The 24,730-nt window shown below is 37.8% G+C and overlaps 1 protein-coding gene across 4 annotated transcripts in view; it reads left to right on the forward strand.

Annotated features, from left to right (window-relative positions):
- The first annotated feature begins 2,092 nt into the window (after positions 1-2,092).
- The window catches only part of PSIP1 (PC4 and SRSF1 interacting protein 1), a 39,421-nt gene continuing 16,783 nt past the window's right edge, over positions 2,093-24,730 (forward strand). For 2 of the 4 annotated variants that reach the window (XM_081237185.1, XM_081237186.1), the window contains exons 1-6: positions 2,093-2,277; positions 2,812-3,024; positions 6,456-6,532; positions 18,136-18,274; positions 20,533-20,637; positions 21,889-21,951. In XM_081237185.1, the coding sequence (XP_081093311.1) occupies positions 2,953-3,024; positions 6,456-6,532; positions 18,136-18,274; positions 20,533-20,637; positions 21,889-21,951 (456 nt within the window). In that variant the 5' untranslated portion in view covers positions 2,093-2,277; positions 2,812-2,952. The remainder of the gene's footprint in view (positions 2,278-2,811; positions 3,025-6,455; positions 6,533-18,135; positions 18,275-20,532; positions 20,638-21,888; positions 21,952-24,730) is intronic. The other 2 variants (XM_081237187.1, XM_081237188.1) reach the window with 1 other exon arrangement.

The raw sequence follows: 24,730 nt of genomic DNA on the forward strand, positions 1-24,730 counted from the left end.
TATCTTTTGTTATTAATTATAATTTATCTATTAATATATATCTGTCTTCCCTACTTGATTTTGAGTTCCTATGATCTGTAGTATCTTGTACAGCAGTAGTTTCTCAAACTTGAATATGCATAAGAATCATCTGGGGATCTTGTTAAAATGCAGATTCTGATTTAGCAGGTCTGGGAAGGGGCTGTGTTTCTTCTAACAAGCTCCCAGGTGAAACCCCTGGACCACACTTGGAGTTGCAAAGCCTTACTGGGTTTAGAACAAAGGAGGTACACAAGAAATGGTTGCTGGATGATGCCTTGGTCTCTCCTACTCAGTGCTTGGAATTTTCTTCAATACATCTTTCTCCACTTTTTCCTGTGCACTATTTATGACTAACTGACAATTATTCCTTTGTGTACTTAGCTGTGCCCTTCCTTCCCCTTTGCATAGTCAACAGTCTCATCCAGAAACCAGTCACTTAAGGAGTACAACAGTAATCTCCAGCCTCTTTCTACTGTCATCTACTTTGTAGCAAGCAAGAATAACTTTTTAAAGAATCATCTTTACCTTTGTTGCTCAGCAACCTATAGTAGCTCTCAAGCATACATCATATCAAACTCAAATTCACGATGAAAAGCTTCAAGACATTTCTCCAACCCTTCCGTCTTGCTTGCTAGTCAGTTTCTCTTTTTGCAGCACTTGGAACCCTTTGCATATTGCTGAGGTATGAGTCAGTCTCCTTGCAATACGTTTTGCATTGCAAATGTCTTCTTTCATTCTTTTTAAAGGCCTATGTGTATCTTTTTCAAAAAATTCTCAATTTTTACCTATTTACTGTTAAGCTTTGCTTGATTTATGAGTCCTTCGTTTAAAGGAGTATGAGCTACATACTATTATTTATTTATTTATTTTTTGCTTTTTTCATATTTTTGTTCAGTTTTAAATGAGAAGTGTCTGTGCTTGCTGTTCATGGTTGTATCCCTAGCCCAGGAGAGTGCTTGACACGCTAGGTACTTTGGGAGGGGACTCAGTGAAGGATGAAACACAATTTAAGATCAGCTTTTATTACTTTTCAAAATGCTTTCTTTGCTACATTTACTGGGAAATTGGGTGAACGTTAATGGTTAAGTAAGACAATTCTGGTGATGTAATTCTGGTACCGTAAAAATATTAAAGTATCAATTCACATCAGAAGGCTAGTAATAACTACCAACACATTAAAAAATGTACTGGCTACAGGATAAAAAAATAATTTTAGAAATCCCTTGAAGAGTATTTTGAGAGAGAAACATTTGAGGTTTAGCAGCACTTTACACTGTACTACCTACAAGCTACCATTCTACTAGGGAAATAAAATTTAGATGCATTTAAAATACAGTGTGGGCCCAAACCCACATCCTATCGAAAAGGCTTATGCTTTCCTATCATTGTTTTCTATACTGCACGTTTTGCATTCGTTAGGACTGCATATTTCTTAATAGTTCTTGGTGCTTTAAATTTAAAAGAAAATAAATGGGGCTTTCTCGTATTACAGTTTCAAGGAAAAGGAGACTGCAGGGCCCCTTCAGCAAGGTTTAAGAGGCCTACAAGCTGCACACCCGTGCAACCGCCTCATGCTCCGATTTCATCTATGGGTTTTTGTACAGTTCTTTTTTGGATGGTGCAAACCGCGCAAGTGCAGCATTAAAAACCTCTCCACCCTGGGAAACGATGCAAGAACATGCAGCTTAGGCTGCCAGATTCTCTCCAACACACAGCCAAGGGCTGGAGGCCCGTATACCCGCCCCCAAACCCCGTCCACAACAATCGTTTCCTCCCTCCCCGCCTTTTACATACAGTACACATACAAATACACACACGCAGAGCAGCCAGCAGGGGCGGGCCGGGCCCGACCACTCCGCAAACCGCAGGGGGGAGCCACAGCGGGCCAAGCTGTTTGCTCCCCCTTCTTTGTTCCTTCTCACTCTTATCTCTCTCCATCAGGCTGCACCTGTTAGGAAAAAGCGAACTTGGGGATCTAGGGTCTCCTGAAGTCCCGTTTCGAAGCCACATACCTTCGGCGGTTGTTGCGTTATCCCCCCTCCGTCGGCTAGCAGTTGGTCCCGCCCCAGTGCTAGCGGGCGCCGAGCGGGAGCCGCGCGGGAGCAGCGCAGCGACGGCGGCGGCGGCGGTAGCGGCGTTTGCTATTCGGAGTTGTTGAGACGCCTCTGCGGCAGCTGGTGGCGCAGGTGGCTTGCGTGGACGCGGGCAGAGGCGGCCGGCCCGCCACCGCAGCCTCAGCGCTCGCGGCCCCGGCAGGTGAGCGGGCGGCGGGGACTCGCCCCGCCCCCCCTCGGTGGCCTCACTCCTGGCTGTAGCGGGGAAGTGGCCGCGGCCCGCCCGGGAGCAGAGGCTTCGGCCCGGGGCTGCGACCGTAGGGAAGAAGGCTGGGGGAGAGGCCGTGTGTGGATGGGAGGAGAACGTTCCCTTGCCTTTTGCCATCTTTTTCTTCCCGCCGACCCCCCACCCTCTCGGGGCTTAAGCTTGGGGGAAAAAAGCCAGAGGAAATATGGGGCGGGAGAAAGGGGAATTCGGGGCTGAGAAGCATCTCTGCCTCAGGTGGTGGCGTCTTTTTGGTCGTCGAGCGGTGGACCTTGCGAAGCCTGGAGAGCTAGCTCTCGGGCTGCGGAGGCCGCGCACTCGCGCGGGAGGAGCGTGAGGCGGCTCTCCCCTCACTCTACCACCCCCCTCCCCACCCCCTCCCCCTCCTCCCCCCCTTCCCCCATCCCTCCCTTTACGGCCCCTCCCTTCGGGTTTCTGAGCTTTAATCGCCCTCCATGCTCTCCCTCGCAGGCGCGTCGGGACACCCCGAGGCATCCTCCCCCTCCCGCCGCCGCGGGAGCCTCGGCTGCCGTCCACCCTCCCGCATCTCCTCGCAGTCCGCACCGCCACACCTCCTCCCTGTGCTCGGACCCTCGGCCTCGCCCCCGAAACATGACTCGCGATTTCAAACCTGGGGACCTCATCTTCGCCAAGATGAAAGGTTACCCTCATTGGCCAGCTCGAGTAAGTGATTTTTAGCCTTCGCGTTTAGCGGTGCTACCTTCCTCAGAGGCCTACTTCCTATATATACCCTTTTCTCAATTTTTTTTTCTCGTGTCCTTTCTCTCCCTCGCTTTCACTTAGTCTCATTTGTAACCTGACCTTTTATTTTAGTTTTTTGCCCACTAATCTTCCATGTAATTTAAAAATTCAGGTGTTTATACATACTTAGGTATTTTCCTATGGTTTGTTTTTGACAGACTTTGGCAGGTTTTCTTAATATGAAATATTTCAAGGTGATGCCATTAGTGTTCCATTGTAGGTGATAATAATCAAGTATGGATTTTGTGTTTAAAAATTAAGGAAACAGGCATTTTCTTAACTTTGAGTAAAATGCAAAATACCAGTGAAATCTATGCAAACTATTGGTGGTCAAAAGAGTTCTACGTGATTAAATTAACATAGGTATTCTTTCCTGATTTATGGTTGATGAGACCTTCTGGATTGACTTGTTTAATAAGATATAGGACTGGATATTCTTGAAAATGTTACAATAAGGTGGCATCACGGAACGTCTAGAAAGTTTATTTTCACGTTTTTATTGGTGAAGTTTGCCTTATGACCTTGAAGAAGTTGTTTTACCTCTCTGATTGTTTCCCACAGGCAAAAGGAGGAGTAGACCCATATTCCTGGGTTCACATGTAGTGCAGAGAGGTGATTAAGGACTGAGGGTTTTTTGTAACATTTAGGAATAGAGACTGTCTAAAATATCTAAGTACCATTTTCAGGAAAAGATCTTTTAGGTTATGGTAGGACTCAGGTTCTAAGGTAGTGATAGAACCTAGCAAATGTTGAGCTCAATTAGATTAGTAAGCTCAAGGTCCTTCTTAAATATATACATGAGAAATTCTAAAGTTGTAATTTCCACTAATTTACTCTTCTTTGAGGACTGTATTTCTTAAAGATAATTAAATCCTGTAGTTTTAATTATGTCAGTTGGGAGGAAAAGTAACCATTGGTTACAGAGAATCACGGAGTGAGTTGCTGAGTGCTATCCAAATATAAAATATTCACTGTTTCTTAATTTTTCCCATCCAGCTCTTTACAGACTCAGGTTTACTGGTTTCCCTCCCCAGCCTGGAAAGATTTTTTTTTTCCCGAGTCTGTTAAGTCTACCTTTTCAGTGGAGTCTTATTGAAAAAATCCTTAATCATAATTCGTCTGTCTATTTGACACTTTATTTCCTTTGTGATAACCTTTAATTTTAACTCTTATGTGCATTCTTTGACCTCCAGGTAGTTTGTAAGCTTTTCCAGAGCAATACATACAAACTGAATTTCCTTATTACACACCCTCCCAATCCTTAGTACGTAAATCATACGCTAAAAAACACCTTATGTTGTTTTGCAGGTCCGCTCTTTACTTTCATGTTTAAGTAAAGAGCACAGGGAAACTGAGCAGGTTTAAGGCCCCTGCAAAATACTTTTTTTGTGGTTTTAGCATCATTTATTTTGAGGTGTTATAAAATCCGGTATATGGGGTACATCTTTATTCAGATTTCCATGCGACAGTGCAGTTAAAAACCAAATGAAAATGTTTAAAAAATTATCTACTCTTCTAAATCATCTTCCCCACATGCTTCAGTCTGTTAGGTGACTAAGAATGCTAATAAAAGCAAAATAGAGTAGCCTTAGGAGGGCCAGAGTATTTTCTTTCTTTCTTTAATAAATTCTATATTTAACATTTTAATTTGGATTGAAATGGGAAATTTTAGTCTCTTTCCTTTTCCCCTTTTTTTCTGAGAAGCAGTTGAATTTAGTTTTGATATTGTCTGTGTCTAAGAATTATGTTCCTTTTTCTGTCTTCTCTCCAATCTTATGAATTCTAAGTCTTTGCTTTAGAGAGTTTAAATATGTATTTAAGGTCTCAGCTGTGAAGGTGACAGTCATTGTTCCAGTTTTGATTTTAACGTTTTCTGCCTGTGTATCCCAGGCTTCATTACTTTTTAAGTCTTGCACATTCTTGTAATCCTGTACCAGTAGTAATCGTTTTTAAAGTCAGCTTAAAAAAATTGCCTAGCATTTATTAAACTCTTTAGGTGCTGGACATTTGCATAAACTTTTAAAGCTGTTTGCTGGCAGAAAGCATATGAGCTGAGGTGACAAATATATCCCTTATCTTAAGGCCTCTGAGGATTTTCACAATTTAACAATTTGTCACAAAGTTGAAAAGACAGTATAATCTTCATATAGGTGGGGAAGTTAAGTTCCCAAGGGTCTTGGGTGCCAACGATTCTTATTGATGTCTGAAACCTTCAGATTGCCAACATCACCCTCATGGTCTTTTCTTAAACATGATAATGCATGTGGAGCATCATAGGTCTGCTGGTGGTCTGTACCCTTCTTAATAGTCAGCTGATTTTTTAAATTAAAGTGTCTTTGAAATTATGAAAGTTCTGAAATAGAAATGTTATTATGAAGTTTAAATAAATAAATAATGAAGTAGAAATGTTAAATTCTGGCTAAATACTACTGCCTGATGGCCTTAACTCTGGTAAGCGAAAGTATCAAGTATTACAGATGTGTTAGACATAACAGTACCTGATACTTTCTTCCTTACTTAATTAGAAGTATTAAAGTATTAAAAGAGAAATGAAAAAGGAACAGGTAACCTCATGTGATTCAGCCATGTAGGTCTAAGATCTTTTCAGAATATGTGTTTCAGACTTGGAGAAATACTGTTTTAAACTTGTTAATGTCTCCTATATTTGGGTAGCCTCCCTGCAGAAATAGCATTTAAAATTTTTGAATAGGTTCAGACTCCCTTATCTGGAATTCTTAGGGCCAGATGTGTTTAAAAATTCAGAACGGGCTTCCCTGGTGGCGCAGTGGTTAGGAGTCCGCCTGCCGATGCAGGGGACACGGGTTCGTGCCCTGGTCTGGGAAGATCCCACATGCCGCAGAGCGGTTGGGCCCGTGAGCCATGGCCGCTGAGCCTGCGCGTCCGGAGCCTGTGCTCCGCAATGGGAGAGGCCACAGCAGTGAGAGGCCCGTGTACCGCAAAAAAAAAAGAAAAAAAAATTCAGAACTTCGGGATTTTAGAAAGGTAATGATGGTACATATGCCATATATCTTGCTCCTAGTGGGGTCTGGGATGGCACATGGTAATCTAACATGATATTTCTGTGGAGAAGCATCAGTAGAAATGCTAGGTGGATAAAAGAAATGATGGAATAGCTTCAGTGTCAATCCAGGTTTTGCTACCAAATGAGTTTTGAGAGAAATAATGGTTTTCAGAGCTTCTTGGGTTTCAGAACTGGAGGTAAGGGATTGTGGACCTGTAGAACTGGTCCATTTTATAGCAGATCCCTTTTGGATGTCTTGTTTTCAGTTTATTCTGATGTGTTTACGTGCGTATGATGTAAAAGATTTTAATTTTTCTGATCTTTTTTTTAGGTAGATGAAGTTCCTGATGGAGCTGTAAAACCACCCACAAACAAACTACCCATTTTCTTTTTTGGAACTCATGAGACGTAAGTCCTTTTAGCTCTAAAAGCAAATCAGAGTTAATTTAGCACGTTCTGTGGGCATATAACGAAAAACAAGTAGAGATTAATTCAGAGAGAAAATAATAAAGTAACAGGAGACGTTAAAATCATCTTTGAACTTGGAAAAAAGTCTTCAAGTTTCCTTTTAAAATTTATTTTTATGGTAGAACAATTAGACACTGTAGATTTAACTTTTATTGAAATGGATGTCCTAATCATAAAAGAAAGATGTAGGGAAGGGATATGGGAACAGATGTATATGTATAACTGATTCACTTTGTTATAAAGCAGAAACTAATAAAAAAATAATAAATTTAAAAAAGATGTACATTGATCCTCTCATCAATCAGAAGAATAACTGATGGATGAAAATATATAAGGGAAGTTCTAACGAGGCATTCAGTATTCATATTTAGTATAATTAGTGCTTTTCATGACAACCTGGCACCCTATTTTAGGCTTTGATTTTAGCCACACAAATGGTATATTGTGGGAAAGGTGAGAAGAAATCTGGATAGTTCCTTCTGTGTGTATTTATATGGTCCTGAGAGCCACTGTTACTGCTCGGCTGCCCCTGGTGGATTTGTGGGCAGAGAACTGATTTGGTGAAGCAAATTAATTTTTCAAAAATTGCACACACACACAAAAATTTGCAATAGAATATTGAACTGTTACTTCTGGGTGCAGAGGATTACTCCAGGGGCTATCTCCTTAGTTTTGAGAAATAATATACTATGTGCCTGTATTTTAATAGCCTTACAAGTTGTATATAACCTCGTTGATTTTGAACTTTAAGTTTAGAATTTGCAATAATTTTGGTAAAGTAGACTTGTTTACCTGGGATCAGGTGAAACAAAACTGGTGATGCTCTAATTAGAATTATATATTCCTTAGAGTGTGTACAGTGGCAACATTTATTTAATGTTGCTTAGCTACTGTATGAACTTTCACATAATTTTAAGAAATAGCTTTATTAATATGTACTTTACATCATAAAGTTCACTTCTTAAAGTGTATAATTCCGTGGGTTTTAGTATATTTATTTCCATAACCATTAGCAGTCACTCTTCATTCCCTCCCCCTCCAGCCCAGGATACCCACTAGTTTATTGTCTGTCTATTTTTGCCAATTCTGGACATTTCATATGAATGATATCATACAGTGCCATGTAATTATCTGCTTTAAAATACAGTTTTGAGTCCAGAATTGTATTGGCCTTCACCGTAATTACTTTGAGTTGGATCCAGGTATATCCTCTGAATATAAAAATTTAATTTGTAAAAAAATGATGAGTTTCTGATTCTCTAGGATAATCTGCTGTTTAAAACTCTTCCATAAATTTAATAGGGAAAGATATCTTTTAATGAAAAACTGTGTACTCTCTATTTGAGTAGGGGTTTTCAAAGTGTGGTACCAGGTCAAGCTGCACCCCACATGGAAACAGCACATGGGAACTTCAGATAGTACGCATGCAAATTCTTGGACCTCACTTGAAGCAGAAGCTGAGGTGTGGGGCCCAGCAGTCTGTTCTAACTAGCCTTCCAGATACTTCTGGTGCCTGTGAAGTTTGGGAACACTTTATCAGAGTAAAGTGAGTAGACATTCCCTAGAATTTTTATGTATGCTTATAGTACCATAGAACACATAGTTAATTTTTATGCTAAATTTAGCAGAACGATCATCCCTTCCCCAACATTTAAAAGTGAGGATTTTTATGTTGTAAATATCTGTGAATTATAAACCAGAACAGACTACACCAAATAATTAAATTTTCATAAGCATTGTTTGGTTAGTAACAAAACAGTGGTATTAAGTGGTTAATGAAGACAGTGAATTACTAATATTCAAGAATTAGAATATATTCAGGATATTAAAGTATAACTTTAAAATTAAGCTAATGGGGCTTCCCTGGTGGCACAGTGGTTAAGAATCCGCCTGCCAATGCAGGGGACACGGGTTTGAGCCCTGGTCTGGGAAGATCCTACATGCCACGGAACAACTAAGTCCGTGTGCCACAACTACTGAGCCTGCGCTCTAGAACCAGCGCTCCGCAACAAGGGAGGCCACCGCAATGAGAAGCCGGTGCACTGCAGCAAAGAGTAGCCCCTGCTCGCCTCAACTAGAGAAAAACCCAGGTGCAGCAACAGACCCAGCGCAGCCAAAAATAAAAAATAAATAAATTTAAAAAAATTAAGCTAATGCTAATAAATTTTCACTTCAAAACGCACCTGTAATTTTTGTGCCTTGGTGATCTCACAAGCACACCATTACCTTTGGAAAGGCAGTGCTGTTGTATCTGTTGGTCTGGTGACTTCACTTTTTGTTTGGTACTTAAGGTTGATTTTTAGAAACTAGATCTCACTAATTATTTGCCTTTCCGCCCCCCTCAAAAGTTGGGAGGGCAGTTATATGAACCTTTCAATTTGGAATTTGTATAAATAGGAGTTTGTTCTAATAGCCTGTAGTTAGGGGGATGGGAAAGGAAGAACATAGAAGAAGAAATGGCAATTTAGAAAACTGTACTTATTCATAACTTATTTATAGATTAAGTTTTTTTATTGTTAATTTGGAGCAGAATCCTTTTGTAATTGCACTCTTTTCCTGACGTGCAACCATCTGACTTTTCATGGTGTTTTATACCTTTCACAGTAAATTCATCCAGCCAAGTTTTGAATATTAGATAACAATGAGCCCTTATGTATACCAAACATGATGGCCTACTAGGTATCTTAAAACTAATATATTCAAAACAGATTCTTAGTAAATGAGACAAGGATGCAGGACTTTGCCGGAGGCAAAAATCGTGGTGTTATCCCTGATTTCCTATTACAGTCTTTTCCCTTCCTCCCCACATCTAGTCAGTCAGCATGTCTTGTTCTTTTCCTTTAATGTGCATTCTGATCTACTTTTTTCCATCTCTTCTACTACCACTTAAGTTCATGCTGCAGTTAGTTTTAGAAATAGTGTCCTACTCCTATCTTTTTTTAAAAAATAAATTTATTTATTTATTTTTGGCTGCATTGGGTCTTTGTTGCTGTTCACGGGCTTTCTCTAGTTGCGGCGAGTGGGGGCTACTCTTCATTGTGGTGCGCGGGCTTCTCATTGCAGTGGCTTCTCTCGTTGCGGAGCATGGGCTCTAGGCGTGCAGCCTTCAGTAGTTGTGGTGTGCGGGCTTCAGTAGTTATGGCGCGCAGGGTCAGTAGTTGTGGTGCACGGGCTTAGTTGCTCCGCAGCATGTGGGATCTTCCCGGACCAGGGTTCGAACCCGTGTCCCCTGCGTTGGCAGGTGGATTCTTAACCACTGCGCCACCAGGGAAACCCCCTAATCCTATCTTGGTCTCGGTTTTCACTCGTAATGTATAGTCAAAGTGAACTTGATATTCCAGTCAGATCGTGTCATTTCTCTGTCCAAAACCTGTCAGTGGCTGCATTATTACAAACAAAACTCCCAAGTTTTTTCAACAAATGCTATTTATGAGACCCTATATGAACTAGTCTGTGTTTACCTTTCCAACCTCATCATGTTTTTTTCACTGTTACACAAATATATTTCATCTTGTCTCAAGTCCTTCTTGACTGTTTCCTCTTTGTTGGGAAAGATATGTCTTCAGGTTTTCAGTCATTTAGATCTTAGCTCAAATCCTCCTTTTTATGCTTTTTCTCCATTGCACTGATGACTGAAATTTTTTTCTTTTCCTTCACTCACAAGTGAAAAGCTTGGAGAGTAGGGACCTTGTCTATCTTGTTTGTCATCATTTGCTTAAGTGCCTGGCACATAGTAGCTGTTAAATAAATGTTTGGTGATAGATTGACAGCTCTATGACCTAGATAAAATCATTTATGGATTATGAATTTGCTGTCCATTAACTGGCATTTGTATAGTTTTTAAGACAACGGATCGTAAGGCTGTCTTTGAATCCTGCCATATATCTGCTATATGACCTTGGGCAGGTTACCTAGCCTTGTGTCCTTCTCTACCTTACTTGTAAAATGGGAATAATAAAATACTTGACCTCAGAATTTGAGGTGCAAACAAGATACTACATGAAAGATGCTTAGAATAGTGCTTGGCATGTATTAAACACTAAGTATATGTCAGCTAAGCTATTAATAGTTAAAGGTAATGTTGCATATTATTTTTTCACGACTAATACTTGTGTTTATTGTTTGCAGTGCAGTTTGAGTTTTGCTGACTAATTACCATTGCTAATTGAGGGAATACTCTCATCTAAGGTCTATTTATTTCTCTAAAGTCAGAAAATTTTAAATGAAGATGGTGTTTTTGCCGCTTTTATCTCCTTACTGCTCTTGTCTTAATTCAAAGATGTTAGATGCACAGTTCTAGGAACCATAAAAATATCCATCACAGGCTGTTTCAAAACCTGCCTAATGTACAGTTTTAGGAGTGAAGGTGAATGGGGGAAGTACTGCTTGTTGGTCGGTTTTTTGTATAACCTGTCCACAAGAAAGGAATAAAGAAATGAATCATAAGGATAGGATTTTATTTTCCCCTACACTAGTTTTTCTATACAGTTTCTGTACTACAGACATCGCTGTATGTGTTGGTGAGGGGCTTGTATGGTTTCTCATGAGCCTTATATAATGAGAGGAACTGTTTTTTCATCTCTATACTGTCAGGTTCATGGCACATAGTAGATGTATCAATTGTCTGTTGCATCATCTTCTATTATAAAATAGTGTGTGCTGTTATAAAATCTAGTTTAAAACAGTATGTTTCCTATTTTGTGATTTAATAATAATAGAGACATGAAGCAGCAAGTTAGAATCAATGTTTTAAAAGGTAGACGTTTCTGTATTATAATATGACTTGGCAACATTAAATGAGTTTTGAGCTTCATGTCTTTAGCTCTGAAAAGCATTCGCATCCCTTTTTTTTTTTTTTTTTTCCTGTGGTACGCGGGCCTCCCACTGTTGTGGCCTCTCCCGTTGTGGAGCACAGGCTCCGGACGCGCAGGCTCAGCGGCCATGGCTCACTGGCCTAGCCGCTCTGCGGCATGTGGGATCTTCCCGGACCGGGGCGGGGTGGGGGGCACGAACCCGTGTCCCTTGCATCGGCAGGCAGACTCCCAACCACTGCGCCACCAGGGAAGCCCCCTGGCATCCCATTTTTTATGTGCAACTCTGGTTTGCTTTAAAGGAAAGGTTCTAGGTGTGTGATAACTGAGTTTTTGTGAGACATGTATGTGTATGTTTTCGTGGGTATTTACATTTTTTCCAAAAAGTGACTTTAGAGAGAGAACTGCTTTTCTGTTTACTTACATTCTGTGAGAATTGGGATACACAGGAACACACTTATGGTCTTCAGGCATATGCCACGTAAGAAACACACTTGCAGGCTTTAAGTTGCTTCAGAATTATAACATTAGTACTGTAGTTAATGATTTGCTCTTTTCTTAGGACATTTTACATGAGCTTTGATCCTTGTGCTTTGACATTGGTATTTGAAATGAGTTCATACGTATAGGGATATAACATCAATATTTTATTAGTAGATATTTCAAAGACTATATTACAGTGGTTAAAGGAAACCCTGAAACCTTTTTAAGGGAACGTTGTATAGAGTGGAGGCTATGCTGTTTAATAGCTAGATAACCTTGCCTGCGTCAGTTAATCTTTCTGGCCTTCAGTTTTCTAATCTTTAAAAGGAGGATCTTGGTGATCCCTAAGTGTTCCTTTCAGCTCTGGAATTTGGTGGGTAATGTACTTTGAATTAATGTATATCTTTTCATTGTAAAAATTTTAAAAACAATGTTAAAAGAGTTCTCTACAAAGGAAACAGTCATTTTTACTACTATTTTTTAGAAACAACCCTTAGACCTGTTACTGTTTTAGTATACTTTCTTTGAGATTTATATGTCATTTAAAAATGGAATGCTTTGAAGAATGAATCAGAGCCACAGCCACATAAGGTTGTGCCCTTGGGGACTAGCGCTGGCTGTTTAAAAACTAGTCTGAGCCCTGTGCACCAAACCTGTGGGATTGCATCCCTGGAGAGGATTCTTTGTGTGTGTGTGTGTGTTTTCTTCTTTTTTTAAATTGAAATGTAATTGATATATATTGTATAAGTTTAAGGTGTGTTGATTTTGATACATTTATATATTGCAATATTACCACCATGATTTGATACATTTATATATTGCAATATGATTACCTGCCACCATAGCATTAGCTAACATCTCCATCAGGTCCCTTAATTAGTCATTTCTTTTTTTGTGGTGACAACATGGGAGGATTCTTTTTTCATCCACCATAGTTTTTTGAGTCTCATTAAGGAGCTCTGTAGTCTTGAGCATATCATTTGAGCCAACAGTTCTACTTAGAATTTATTAGGAAGATATGTGAAAAGATTGAGCAATACATTATTTACTATAGCTGCATTTTATAATAGAAAATTTGATATAGAAAATGGTCCAACAGTAGATAAATTTTGGGAAAGCTATTCAATGAAATAGCATTTAGCTGTTAAGTAATTGTTGACATGAAAAGATGTTCATTATAATTTGAGAAAGTATTTATGGATGAGTATGTATCATATCCATTAAAATGACATGTTTATATCTGTATATATGCAACAAACAAGTGGGTGAAAACAGTGGCTATCTGTAGTTGGTAAAATTCTGGATCATTTTTGTTTTCTTTGATGGGATGTGGTATTCACTGAAAAATATTTTAACAGCTTTATTGAGATGTAATTCATATCCCAAACAATTAATCCAGTTAAAACGTACAATTCAATAGATCTTAGTATATCCAGAGAGTAGTGTAGACATTAGCACAGTTTTAGAACATCTTCATCACCCCAAAAACAGACCCTGTACTCATTAGCAGATACTTTGCATTTCTCCTTTCTCCCTCCTGTCTTGCCATAGGGAACCACTAATCACTTTGCCTGTTCTGAGCATTTCATATAAATTGAACTATACAATATGAGGTCTTTAATGACCTTTTTTTTTTAAACTTAGCATAATGTTTTTGTTTTTGTTTTGTGGTACGCGGGCCTCTCACTGCTGTGGCCTCTCCCGTTGTGGAGCACAGGCTCCGGACGCGCAGGCTCAGCGGCCATGGCTCACGGGCCCAGCCGCTCCGCGGCATGTGGGATCCTCCCGGACTGGGGCACGAACCCATGTCCCCTGCATCGGCAGGCGGACCCTCAACCACTGCGCCACCAGGGAAGCCCTAGCATAGTGTTTTCAAGGTTCATCTATATTTTGTAGCATGTACTTTGTCTTTACAGTATTGCCAAATATTCCATTGTATTGGTCTGTATCCATTCATCAGTTGATATTTGGATTGTTTCTACTTTGGACAAATATAAATAATGCTGCTGTGAACATTTGTGAGCAAGTTTTTCTGTGGACATGTCTTTTCTGTAGGAGTGGAATTCCTGGGTCACATGGTAACAGTTTAATCTTTTGAGGAATTGCCAGGCTTTTTTGTTTGTTTGTTTTTTGTTTTTTTTGTTGGCTGTGCTAGCTCTTAGTTGCGGGACGTGGGATCTTTAGTTGTGGCGTGTGGGATCTAGTTCCCTGACCAAGGATCAAACCCAGGCCCCCTGCATTGGGAGTGTGGAGTCTTAGCCACTGGACCACCAGGGAAGTCCCTGCAAGACTTTTCAGATCAGCTATGCACCATTTTATATTTCTGTCAGCTATGTGTGAGGATTCTAATTTCTCTGTATCTTTGCCAAGACTTGTTATTGTCTTTTTTATTACAACTATCCTATTGGGTGTGAAGGTAGTATCTTATTCTGGTTTTGATTTACATTTCACTGATAGCTGATGACACTCAGCATCTTTTCATGTGTGAGTATTTTTTTAACCATGTATATTTAACATGAATTATTTAGATTTGCAAAGGTCTTCTCTCAGTTGGAAAGGCATAATTATTTAATTTTTGGTATATTGATAAACGTAAATTTAAGTATGACTTATAATATGAACATAATAGTAAAATAATAGAAAGTAGTGCTTGAAAACCTGACTGGAGGAGGAGCAGGGAGAGAAGTTTTTTAAAACCTATTCTGCAAAATTAAGAATAAAGGTTAACCAAGTGTAATAAAAATGTATATGTAAAACAAGGTGGTATGAATAAGACCAAATATAAGTGACTACACTATGTGAATAGAATTCTCTCTTAAGACCTTTTGATTGGATTAATCCTATTAAACTACCTGTGTCTTATTTTCTGAGACAAGGCTCAAACAAGTCACGGCCAAGTAACAATATAATGTCACAAAGAAAGCAAGAGTGGGGCCATTGCTGTCTGATAAAAGTAGAATTTAAAGTCAAAGCATGAAGAGGAGAGAAGGATACAGGTATTCCTTAGCTTTGCATAGTTCTAGTATGTTTAAATTTTGGTCACCATGGTTTAGGTAAACAGTGCCAGTCCCCGCAACAATGTTTCAAATTTCACTTACTCTGGAATATTAACTGTTAACTGTGTAGACTACAAAATTTGTTGCTAGTCCTTCAGTCCACAAATCAAGATGTAAATAACAGATGCATAGCATGTCACTTTTCTTGAAGTTTCGTGGTGATTGGTCATTGGGCATCTGTTTCTCAATTCAAGCATAGATAGCACAATGTGTAGTAGTGTTGTTGCCTCTTTGTCTTTCAATGATATATCCACCCAGGTTACATTTAAAGAAAAAACAAGATGGGGAATCGGCCAACAAAGAAACTGATAATGCCAGAAGTGAAATTTGAATTGAATGTAAATGCAGTTATAGAATAAATAGCCTTGTGAATAATAACCTTGTGAATGTAGATGTGCTGTATATGGGGAGACTAGATACACAGCCAGAGCAACTTAGGGATGGCAAGCGTATCAACATAAATGAGGAAAGTGGTTGTAATAAAAAGGATGAAGATGTCTCAGAGGAAGTGACGCCAACAAAAAGCATTAAAGATATGTCATAACATTGAAAGTACAAAAGACAAAATGTTAGAAACTGATCAGATTTAGAAAGGAGTATGACACATTGCCTTAGGCATAGAAAATATGCTTACTCCATGTCATAAGTTATGTGATCAGAAGGGGCAAGCACTGTTCAAACTATTCTTAAGTTTTTTACAAAGACATGAAACACTTTAATCTCAATGTTTCTAATGTTTTAAATTACAGTGTACTAAATAATTAGTATTAGTTTTACTATATTTAAAATTTCCTTACACACTGTCAGTGCATTTAGTGTTTTGATAATTTTTGAAGGTTTTGGAACAATTGTAATTTTTCCCATTGTTCAATAAGATTGCCTTGCACAGTCATTTTTGTGTTCTCTCATTGTCATACAAAGTGAGGACTGCCTATTTTGGGGAAAGAAAAATTATATAAATTGAACTGTCAAACCTTTATATGCTAAATAACATCATGGTAGAATCAGTTTTCTCTTTTGAATACCTTTTTGGTTTAGAATCATATCTAAAAATGACCCATGTTTGAAGTTTTAAGACATTTTTCTGCAATTTTATTAAGTATTTAAGGTCCCTTCCACTTCTTCAAGTTCCTGATGCCATCAGTTTTGAACCCTTGGGGGATTTTGAACTATAAATTAGGGTACTGTCTCGCTTTCTTCTATATTGCTGTTTAGTATCCCACTTTCTTAAGTCTTCCCAGCTTTCAAACCTGTTGATAATGTCCCTTGTCATCTTTAACCTTATGAGTTATGGGGTTTTAGGAGAGAGAATTGCTTTGTTCTAACTAGAAGTATGTTTTATTTTTGATGGTGTTTTAACTAGAGTCATCTACTTGGAATTTGAAGCTAATTATGCAGGAGGAATTGCTTTACTGTTTTAACTAAATGTGTTAAATTTTCTAATTTTAGATTATGGGTAGGAATGAATGATGCCTAGTAAAAGTCTGCATTTCTAGATCAAATGAGATAGTGATGATTTAAGTGTGCCTTAACTGATGTGCAGTTAAAATACATGGATACTTTGAGTATTTATAAATTGCAGAATTTAAATAATAAAGCTGACATATGCATTTGATTATATTTAAGTAGAGCCCTAAGTCTCTTTTTTATTGAAATTTTATCTTAAAGCCTTTTAAAATATTCTAAAGTGCAATGTGAGCTATAGTCATTAGGTCCCTAATTCTTAAAGAATTTCAGCAGATACGGAATTTGTGATAGATAATTAGTAATGAATAATCTTAAATTGTAGCATATTTTAGAGGAAATGAGTAGTAATTTGATTTTCCTCTTGCTTTGGAGAATACATATATATCAGCCATTATAGCAAAAAACTGGTACATTCTCTGCATCTACCTTTATAGGATTGACAGACTTCTACAGAACTGACTGACATAGGGAGATATATGATGGGGTTGTTCTGGGAATTATATTTAAATATATATGTATATATACACAAAAAATAGTTGTCATCATTCACGGGTTCCATATTTATTAATTTGCCTGCTCACTAAAATGTATTTATAATCCCAAATCAATACCTGTGGCGCCTTCACGGTCATGTCTGTGTGTGAAATGGCAAAAAATTTGAGTAACTTGATGCACACATTCCTAGCTGAGGCTGAACCAAGACCATGCTTTACCTTGTTTCAGCTCTCATATTGTAAACAAGTGTCCTTTTTGCAGTCTGTAGTGCCACGGCTTTTGTATTTTTGTGCTTTTTCTTGGTCATTTTGCCGTTTATAATAGTACCCAAATGTAGCTGAAGTGCCATTTGGTGTTCGTAAGTGCAAGAAGCCTGTGCTTTGCCTTATGGAGAAAATACGTGTTACGTAAGCTGTTGGCTGTGAGTTCAGTGTTAATGAATTACCAGTGTATATTAAATAAGGTGTCTTTAAACAGAAACACATAAAACAATGTTATGTACTGATTGGTTGACAAAAATGTTGTGACCAGAGGAACCTACCCTGTATTTACCCTGGAGCAGTGGTACAGTATTCCTTAATTCAGTGTTCATGGTGACATTATAGAATATAATTACCATGAATACAAGAATTGACTGTAATATATATGTGTCTGTGTGTGTATATATATATGAATGAACAAACCAGTTACAACATCTGATTCCCTCATTGAATAAAGTAAAAGTCTTAACATACTTATTTTCTAAAAATCTACTTGTATGTATATACAAATATTAAAACATACACATAATATACCTTATTGACAATGTTTTATGAGTTGTATAATATTCCAAACTACTTTGTAGTAAAACTATATTTAGAATACATTTAAATGTATAGATTAATGCAGTCTTGTGACATCTTTTTTCATTTTTATGCATTTTTATAGTAAAATCTGTAAAATTATAGCAAAATTTACCATTTTTAAGTGTGCAGTTTAGTGGCATTCAGTATATTGACATTGTGCAATTTGTGTGTTTTTTTTAATTAGGATTATGGATCTAGGAGTTTGTGACTGAATTTAATAAAAGCATTTGGAATTAAATATTATTTGTGACTACCTTTAATTTATGTATGATTTTTAATGCATTTTAGATTAAGAATTTTTGATAATTGCGTTCATAGGGTAGTGCTATTTAATCACTTATATTTGAGATTGCTTTACACTCACATTTCCCCCCCTCCTTTTTTAGTGCTTTTTTAGGCCCAAAGGACATATTTCCTTACTCAGAAAATAAGGAAAAGTACGGCAAACCAAATAAACGAAAAGGCTTTAATGAAGGTTTATGGGAGATAGATAACAATCCGAAAGTGAAATTTTCAAGTCAACAGGTGCGTCATATTACATAAAATTTAGTTTAGTATTATTTACTCAGTTTTGGAGAATAATCACTATTCTAGCTACAGGAAAATGATTGAAGAGCCTTATAAATTTCAGATTAAATTGTTCTTATTTGTGAGGTTGAACCTTGGACTTTTGTATCTAGATAACTGATGAAATTCTTGCCTTCGTGGTCAAATAGATCTCAGAAAACTGGGAAACACTCAGTTATTAAATCCTGATTGAGGGTTTATTTAATGTATTGAATTTAAAGTCATATGTACTGTTTCCTTAAATTCAGGTTTAATAACTTGAAGGGTGTGTTTTTTTCTCATTTTAATTTCTAAATCCATAAAATTTATTAGAATATGAACTTCATGTGGATTAAATTAAATATGTGACAAAAATACTTATAGCACTATGCAAATTATACTTATTTTTGGTTTCTAGAAGAGCAACCTTTAAACTTTCTTTTTATTCTGTTCTCTCTGTGTGTGTGTGTGTGTGTGTGTGTGTGTGTGTGTGTGTGTGTGTGTGTCCAGACTTGAATTAGTAAAAAACTAGGATGAGTATGAGTAAACCTAAAGAAGGAAATAACACACTGAAAATTTTGCAACTTTCTACCTTTAAATCTATATAATTTTTAGTTCTTTGCATGTACCATGCTTTTTTCTCATGTTTGAGAACTTTTCAGATGCTGTTTTGTCTGGAACATTGAAATCTTTCATTGATGTTCCAGGGCTGCATTAGATGGTCCTAAGTGCCTTCATTATCCACTTATTTGTTACAGTATTCATCATACCACATCATAATTGCTTCTGTACTTGTCTTAACTGCCACAGGCTTATTAGTTCCATAAAAAAGGAAGTTGTATGTGTCCATTGTGCTGGCATTCTTACATGTGTTGAAGGACTAGTTATCCACTAAATGTTTGTTGCACAAATGTAAGAAAGGTTTCCCATCCTTATTGCCTTGGGAGTCCAAGGAGACTGAGTTGATTGTTCCCTGAAAATAACATTTTGTAACTTAACTTGGATCATACATCCTATGGTTGTGTTTTCAAGGTCGTTTTCATCCTCCAGATTGCCTAGCATAGTCACTTTATCCTTTGTTCTTGTCTACCTACTTAATCTCCAGGTAGTTTTCACAGTACATACTTGGAATTTTCCATTTCACAGTGAAATTTTTCGTTGGTTGTGTGCATGAAACTCAACAATTTTCTGTTCTTAACAAAAGTATGAATGATTATGGTGGTGCGATGTACTCTGTGTTCCCAGCCCAGACATCCCCAGTGGCACATTGCTGTGGTTTGGTGCAAGCGTTGATGCCCAAGCCTATACAAAAGAAACAACAAAAAAAAATTGGCCATCATAATTTATAAATATTTCTATCGTGCTATAAGTAATTTTGGACACATTTTTACATTTTTTGTATACCTTTATAATTTGTGGGTTATCAGCATTGCCTTTTTTTACAGAAAAGGAAATGGCTTTACAGTTTAAAGAATTGCCAAAGGAAATAGCTAGAAAGGTGCACAGTTTGGATTGCAGTCCCTTCATCTTGTAGATTGGGAGCTTTACCCTCACCTCCCAATGTATACTGTGTTGCCTCTGGTATTCATCGTTTTGGTTGGTTTTATGAAAATCTAGGGACCCTAGGGTACATGCTTAAGTATCTCTTATATGGGGGTACTTTTAAAATTTAATGATTACTGGACTCTCCCACTCAGTGTCTGTTAAATCAGAATCACTTAAGTTTGGGTCTCAGGAATCTGCATTTTAAATAAACTAAGTTTGAGATATAGATCAATAAGATTCCTTAAAGTTGTGACATATATCCTTTGTTAATAAGGCTGTTCGTCTTAGAGTACATAGATTAGCTTCTTTATCCAGAGTATTTCAATAGTTGAATACAGGGTAGGTTTGTGCTCCTCTAAATCACCTTACATTGTATCTTGTTGGGCATTTGCTGGTTAGAACTTCAGAATGTTATTCTTTGTAATTGTACTTTTAATTTCTGCCTCACCATTTTATCTGCTGAGATTGTATGCATCAATTGCAGGAATATAGTTCCATGTAAGACTTTCCTAAATAATATAGTAGCGTTAAAAACTTTTCAAAATTGTGTATATTAAAAGTATCCTGTGCAACAGAAATGAGGGTACTTTTCTAGCTTTCTTAAAAACAGGCTTTGATTTTTCATGGGTACAAAATTTTAAAGTTGGCGTAAAATATTATTTTGTGAAACTAATGGACTTGATTGTTCATAGGCATCAACTAAACAATCAAATGCGTCATCTGATGTTGAAGTTGAAGAAAAAGAAACTAGTGTTTCAAAGGAAGATACTGACCATGAAGAAAAAGCCAGCAACGAGGTGTGTTTAATTTCTCTTGCATTCTAAACCCATTTTGTTGCAAGGAAGAATTGTAAAATGAGTTGATTGTGGCACAGTAGAAAGTAATCTTTAAAGTAGTTGAGTAATGAATGGGAAAATATTAAAGGCTTATTTCCTTGTGTAAGTATTAAATATAGTATTGTAAAATAATTTTTGCATCTTTAAGATGCATGGGTATTTTTATTTGAAGTTACTTTGCTGTGCAAAATATTGAGGTACAACTAGGAGAGAGTCGCTTACTGTTTGTTAGGAATATTTTTAAAGTGAGGTATTGTTGGATGGATGTACGGGAAAGGATATTGAACCGAATTTTTAAAAACCTAGATTTAGGGCTTCCCTGGTGGCGCAGTGGTTGAGAGCCCGCCTGCCGATGCAGAGGACACAGGTTCGTGTCCCGGTCCGGGAAGATCCCACATGCCGCGGAGCGGCTGGACCCGTGAGCCATGGCCGCTGAGCCTGCGCGTCCGGAGCCTGTGCTCCACAACGGGAGAGGCCACAACAGTGAGAGGCCCGCGTATCGCAAAAAACTAATTAAATACATAAATAAATAAATAAAAATAAAAACCTAGATTTATTTCCACCTCTGTATTTGATTATCTGAGTGGGGATACTCATTTAGCCTTTCTAGGCTTCATGAAGTTGTTACTTGATCTCCAGAGTCCCGACCACCTCTTAATATTCACAATCCTAAAACTGAGGATTCTACTGTAGAAAGAGTGTTTTGTAAATTTAAATAGACAAACCTCCCAGTGTACGAGCAAGTGTGACTTTTATATTTGATCTGACAGAGGAAAGCTTTTTTTTTTTTAGGTGAATATACTGGTGATTACTTACACTTTATAATGAATTAATGTTAAGACTTTTAATGTTTATAATTTCAAAGGTCAGAGAAGCAAAACAAGTTTCCATAGTACTTTTAGTGAAACGTGCTTGTGATTTTTTTTTTCTTTTTTTTTTGCGGTACGCGGCCCTCTCACTGCTGTGGCCCCTCCTGTCGCGGAGCACAGGCTCTGGACGCGCAGGCCCAGCGGCCACGGCCCAAGGGCCCAGCCGCTCCGCGGCAGGTGGGATCCTCCTGGACTTGGGCACGAACCCGTGTCCCCTGCATCGGCAGGCAGACTCTCAACCACCGCGCCACCAGGGAAGCCCTGATTTTTAATTTAAGAAATTTTCTTTCAGTCATGGCATAATTATCAATTTCATCTGTTGTGTTTTTTTTTTTTTTTTAAGGATGTGACTAAAGCAGTTGACATAACCACTCCAAAAGCTGCCAGAAGAGGGAGAAAGAGAAAGGTAATTCTACTGCTTAACCACAGAGATCTTAAAAGAATTTTTATTTTAGTTGGATTGAGGGAGTGTAGATAATGAAACGGTACCATTTAATTTAGACTTAGCCCTTCACTCTAAGTCCTTTAATTTTTTTAAAGGATTATGTTGTTTAAAGGTTATGTTGTTCACTTATCAAAACTATCTGTTTCTTTTCTTAGTGATACAGCACCCTTAAGCTGAATGGTCTACAAAATAAAACACACCAATTTTCATTCCTTTTAATGATGCTGTCTCAAGTTTTCTCTATAAAATGGATAATATATATACTCATAAGACTGTTGAGAGAATTAAATGAGTTAATACATGTAAAATATTTATAATAAATCCTGGTAATAGTACTTTGTAAGTGCCCATTGTTGCATGAAATGAAAGTATGTGACAGTTTAGGGCAAAGTACCTCTTATGCTTTTAATTAGTGTTTCTTCTTCCCTGTGTGAAGTTTTGTTCACCACACCTTTTTCTGGCCTATTTATGTCTCAGACTGTTATTATATGACAAAGCTACAAAGAAAACTTAAGAGTTCAGTCTTTAAAAAAAATTTTTTTTGTAGTATTCTGAGTTCAGTGTCTTATAAGGAAGTAAAATGAAAACAAATAATTACAGTGGCTTTTTATTCCCTGTGGGGTGTGTGTGAAGGGGTATGATAACTTTAACAAGATTTTAAAAGATAGGCAGAATTTTAGTCAGGCAGATGAAGGAGGCAGGGAGGAGCATGTGAGGCAATTACAGAGGCATAGAGAAAATTTTGCTTCAAGCATTTCACGTACTGCATTTCAGTATTATCAGACCATAAAGTTTGAGGGAAACAAGTACAAAAACCCCAGTGTGTTACCCTGAAGAACTTGAACTTAAAGAAGTGGTGGGAAGCCATTGAATCATTTTAAATTTCAGGTACTTCTCTTTTTAAAGCAGTGTGAATGATGGGGATTGGACTGGAGCAGTGAGGCCAGTTCACTGATAAATTCATTCAGAATTTGGTACTCACTTCACTGGCCCAGACAGAAAATCAGCAGCGAATAAGGAAGATAAGGTTTCTGTACTTATTGAACTTATATTTTTGTTGAGACAGACAATAAATACATAAAACAAGAGAATTAAAATGGAGAGTTATGATTGGGACTTGGTAACTAAATTATGAAAGGCCTTTGTAAAGAGTTAGCATGACATTTTTAGTGGTGTAGATGAGAGATAGGATTTTAAGAGCACCTTAGGAGGTAAAGTTAATAGTTGATTGGAAGTGGGTGTGAAGTGAGGGGGAGGTATCTAGGATGACTCAGGGTGTTGGCTTGGATGACTAGATTATACACTGAGAATGCAGGAGATGTTTTGGGAGTAGAGGCATGAGGAGGAGGATGTGAAACACCGTTGAGAAGTAGACTGAAGATGCATATTTCTCTGACACCAAAGGGGGACAAGGTAGAAGTTACAATTGCAGTCTCTGACATAAAGATAGGATTTAGATAGGTAGTCAAGGGAGAACGTTTACTGAGAAGAACGCAGAAAACCAGAATCCTGAGAGATTATAATGGCGATGAAAGCCTGCCTTGTAAAATTATGGCTGAGAATGAACTGTCAGGAGAAAAATCTAAGAGAGGATATCAAGCTAAACAAGGGAGGAGAGAATTTTAAGAATGAGGGAGTGGTTAGTAGTGTCCTGATGCAGAAGGGGTCCAATAATAATTGACAATTAGGATCCCCCAGGATACCTTAAGGTCAAACGGTAAGAACAGATGAAGTAGGTTAAAGAATAAAATGTTTAATGTTGAAATTACACTGTGCTTTTGAAAACTTTGAAGGGGAGGAGAGAGAATGCCGCAACAAGGATTTGCATGGTTAAGGGAGGGTGTTAAAAGTGAAAAAATATAATAGAGGCTTTAACACTTTTTCTTTGCGAAACCAGGAAAGATCAAAGATGTGGAAAGTATAAAATTACTGTAAGTTAAGAATAATGCTGGGTGAGAGAAAAGGGAGGACACATTTGAGGGAATTGACTTGATGGGGAAGAGACGGACATTTCATCTTTTTTCACATTGAAGGGAAGGGTGGGCAAGACTATTACAAACTTCTAGGGAGACTTGGAAATTAAGGGAATCCCTTCCTGCTGGCCTCAGTCTCTCCCTTCTCCCTCACCAAATGCAAAGCAAGACTGCCTGTGTGGTGTAAGGCAGAAAGAAAGGACTGAAAGTTTATGCTAGAGAAGGAAAGGGCATGACAAAAGACAGGGTAAAGGATTAATGGATGGCTTTGAGATCACAAATGAAGTTGCATAAAATGAATGCATGTTTGTATAATTTTTTTTCAGCAGGGCTCAGCATCAGGGAAGGTAGAGTTTTATAGTAACTCTCTGTTGGAGATTTGCGGGACAGGTGCAGCAAAACAAGAATGCAGATGAATAGTAGTTCCATGAGGTTTTTGAGGGATGGGGGGGCCTTTATGTAAAGTCACGAAGGGAGTAGAGCTAGAAAGTGGGGTAACGGGGAGAAAATTTGTCAAAGGCTTAGAGGTCTCAGTGAGATAAAGTAAAATATGGAAGAAATTAATCTAGAGTCAATATTTGCATTTGAGATATTTAAGTATATATATATATTTGAAATAACTTAATAGTCCTTTCTCTAGATAAAATATTTCTTATTCTTTAATATTTTCACGAGGAATGGTTTTGACTTGCATGATTTTGCTATAATAGTCAAGAATATATGTCTATGGAAGGGCTGTATTTTTGCTTCGTATAGTGTTATTTATG

Source organism: Mesoplodon bidens (assembly GCF_964165515.1).
Source record: "Mesoplodon bidens genome assembly, chromosome: 6".
Classification (NCBI taxonomy): domain Eukaryota; kingdom Metazoa; phylum Chordata; class Mammalia; order Artiodactyla; family Ziphiidae; genus Mesoplodon; species Mesoplodon bidens.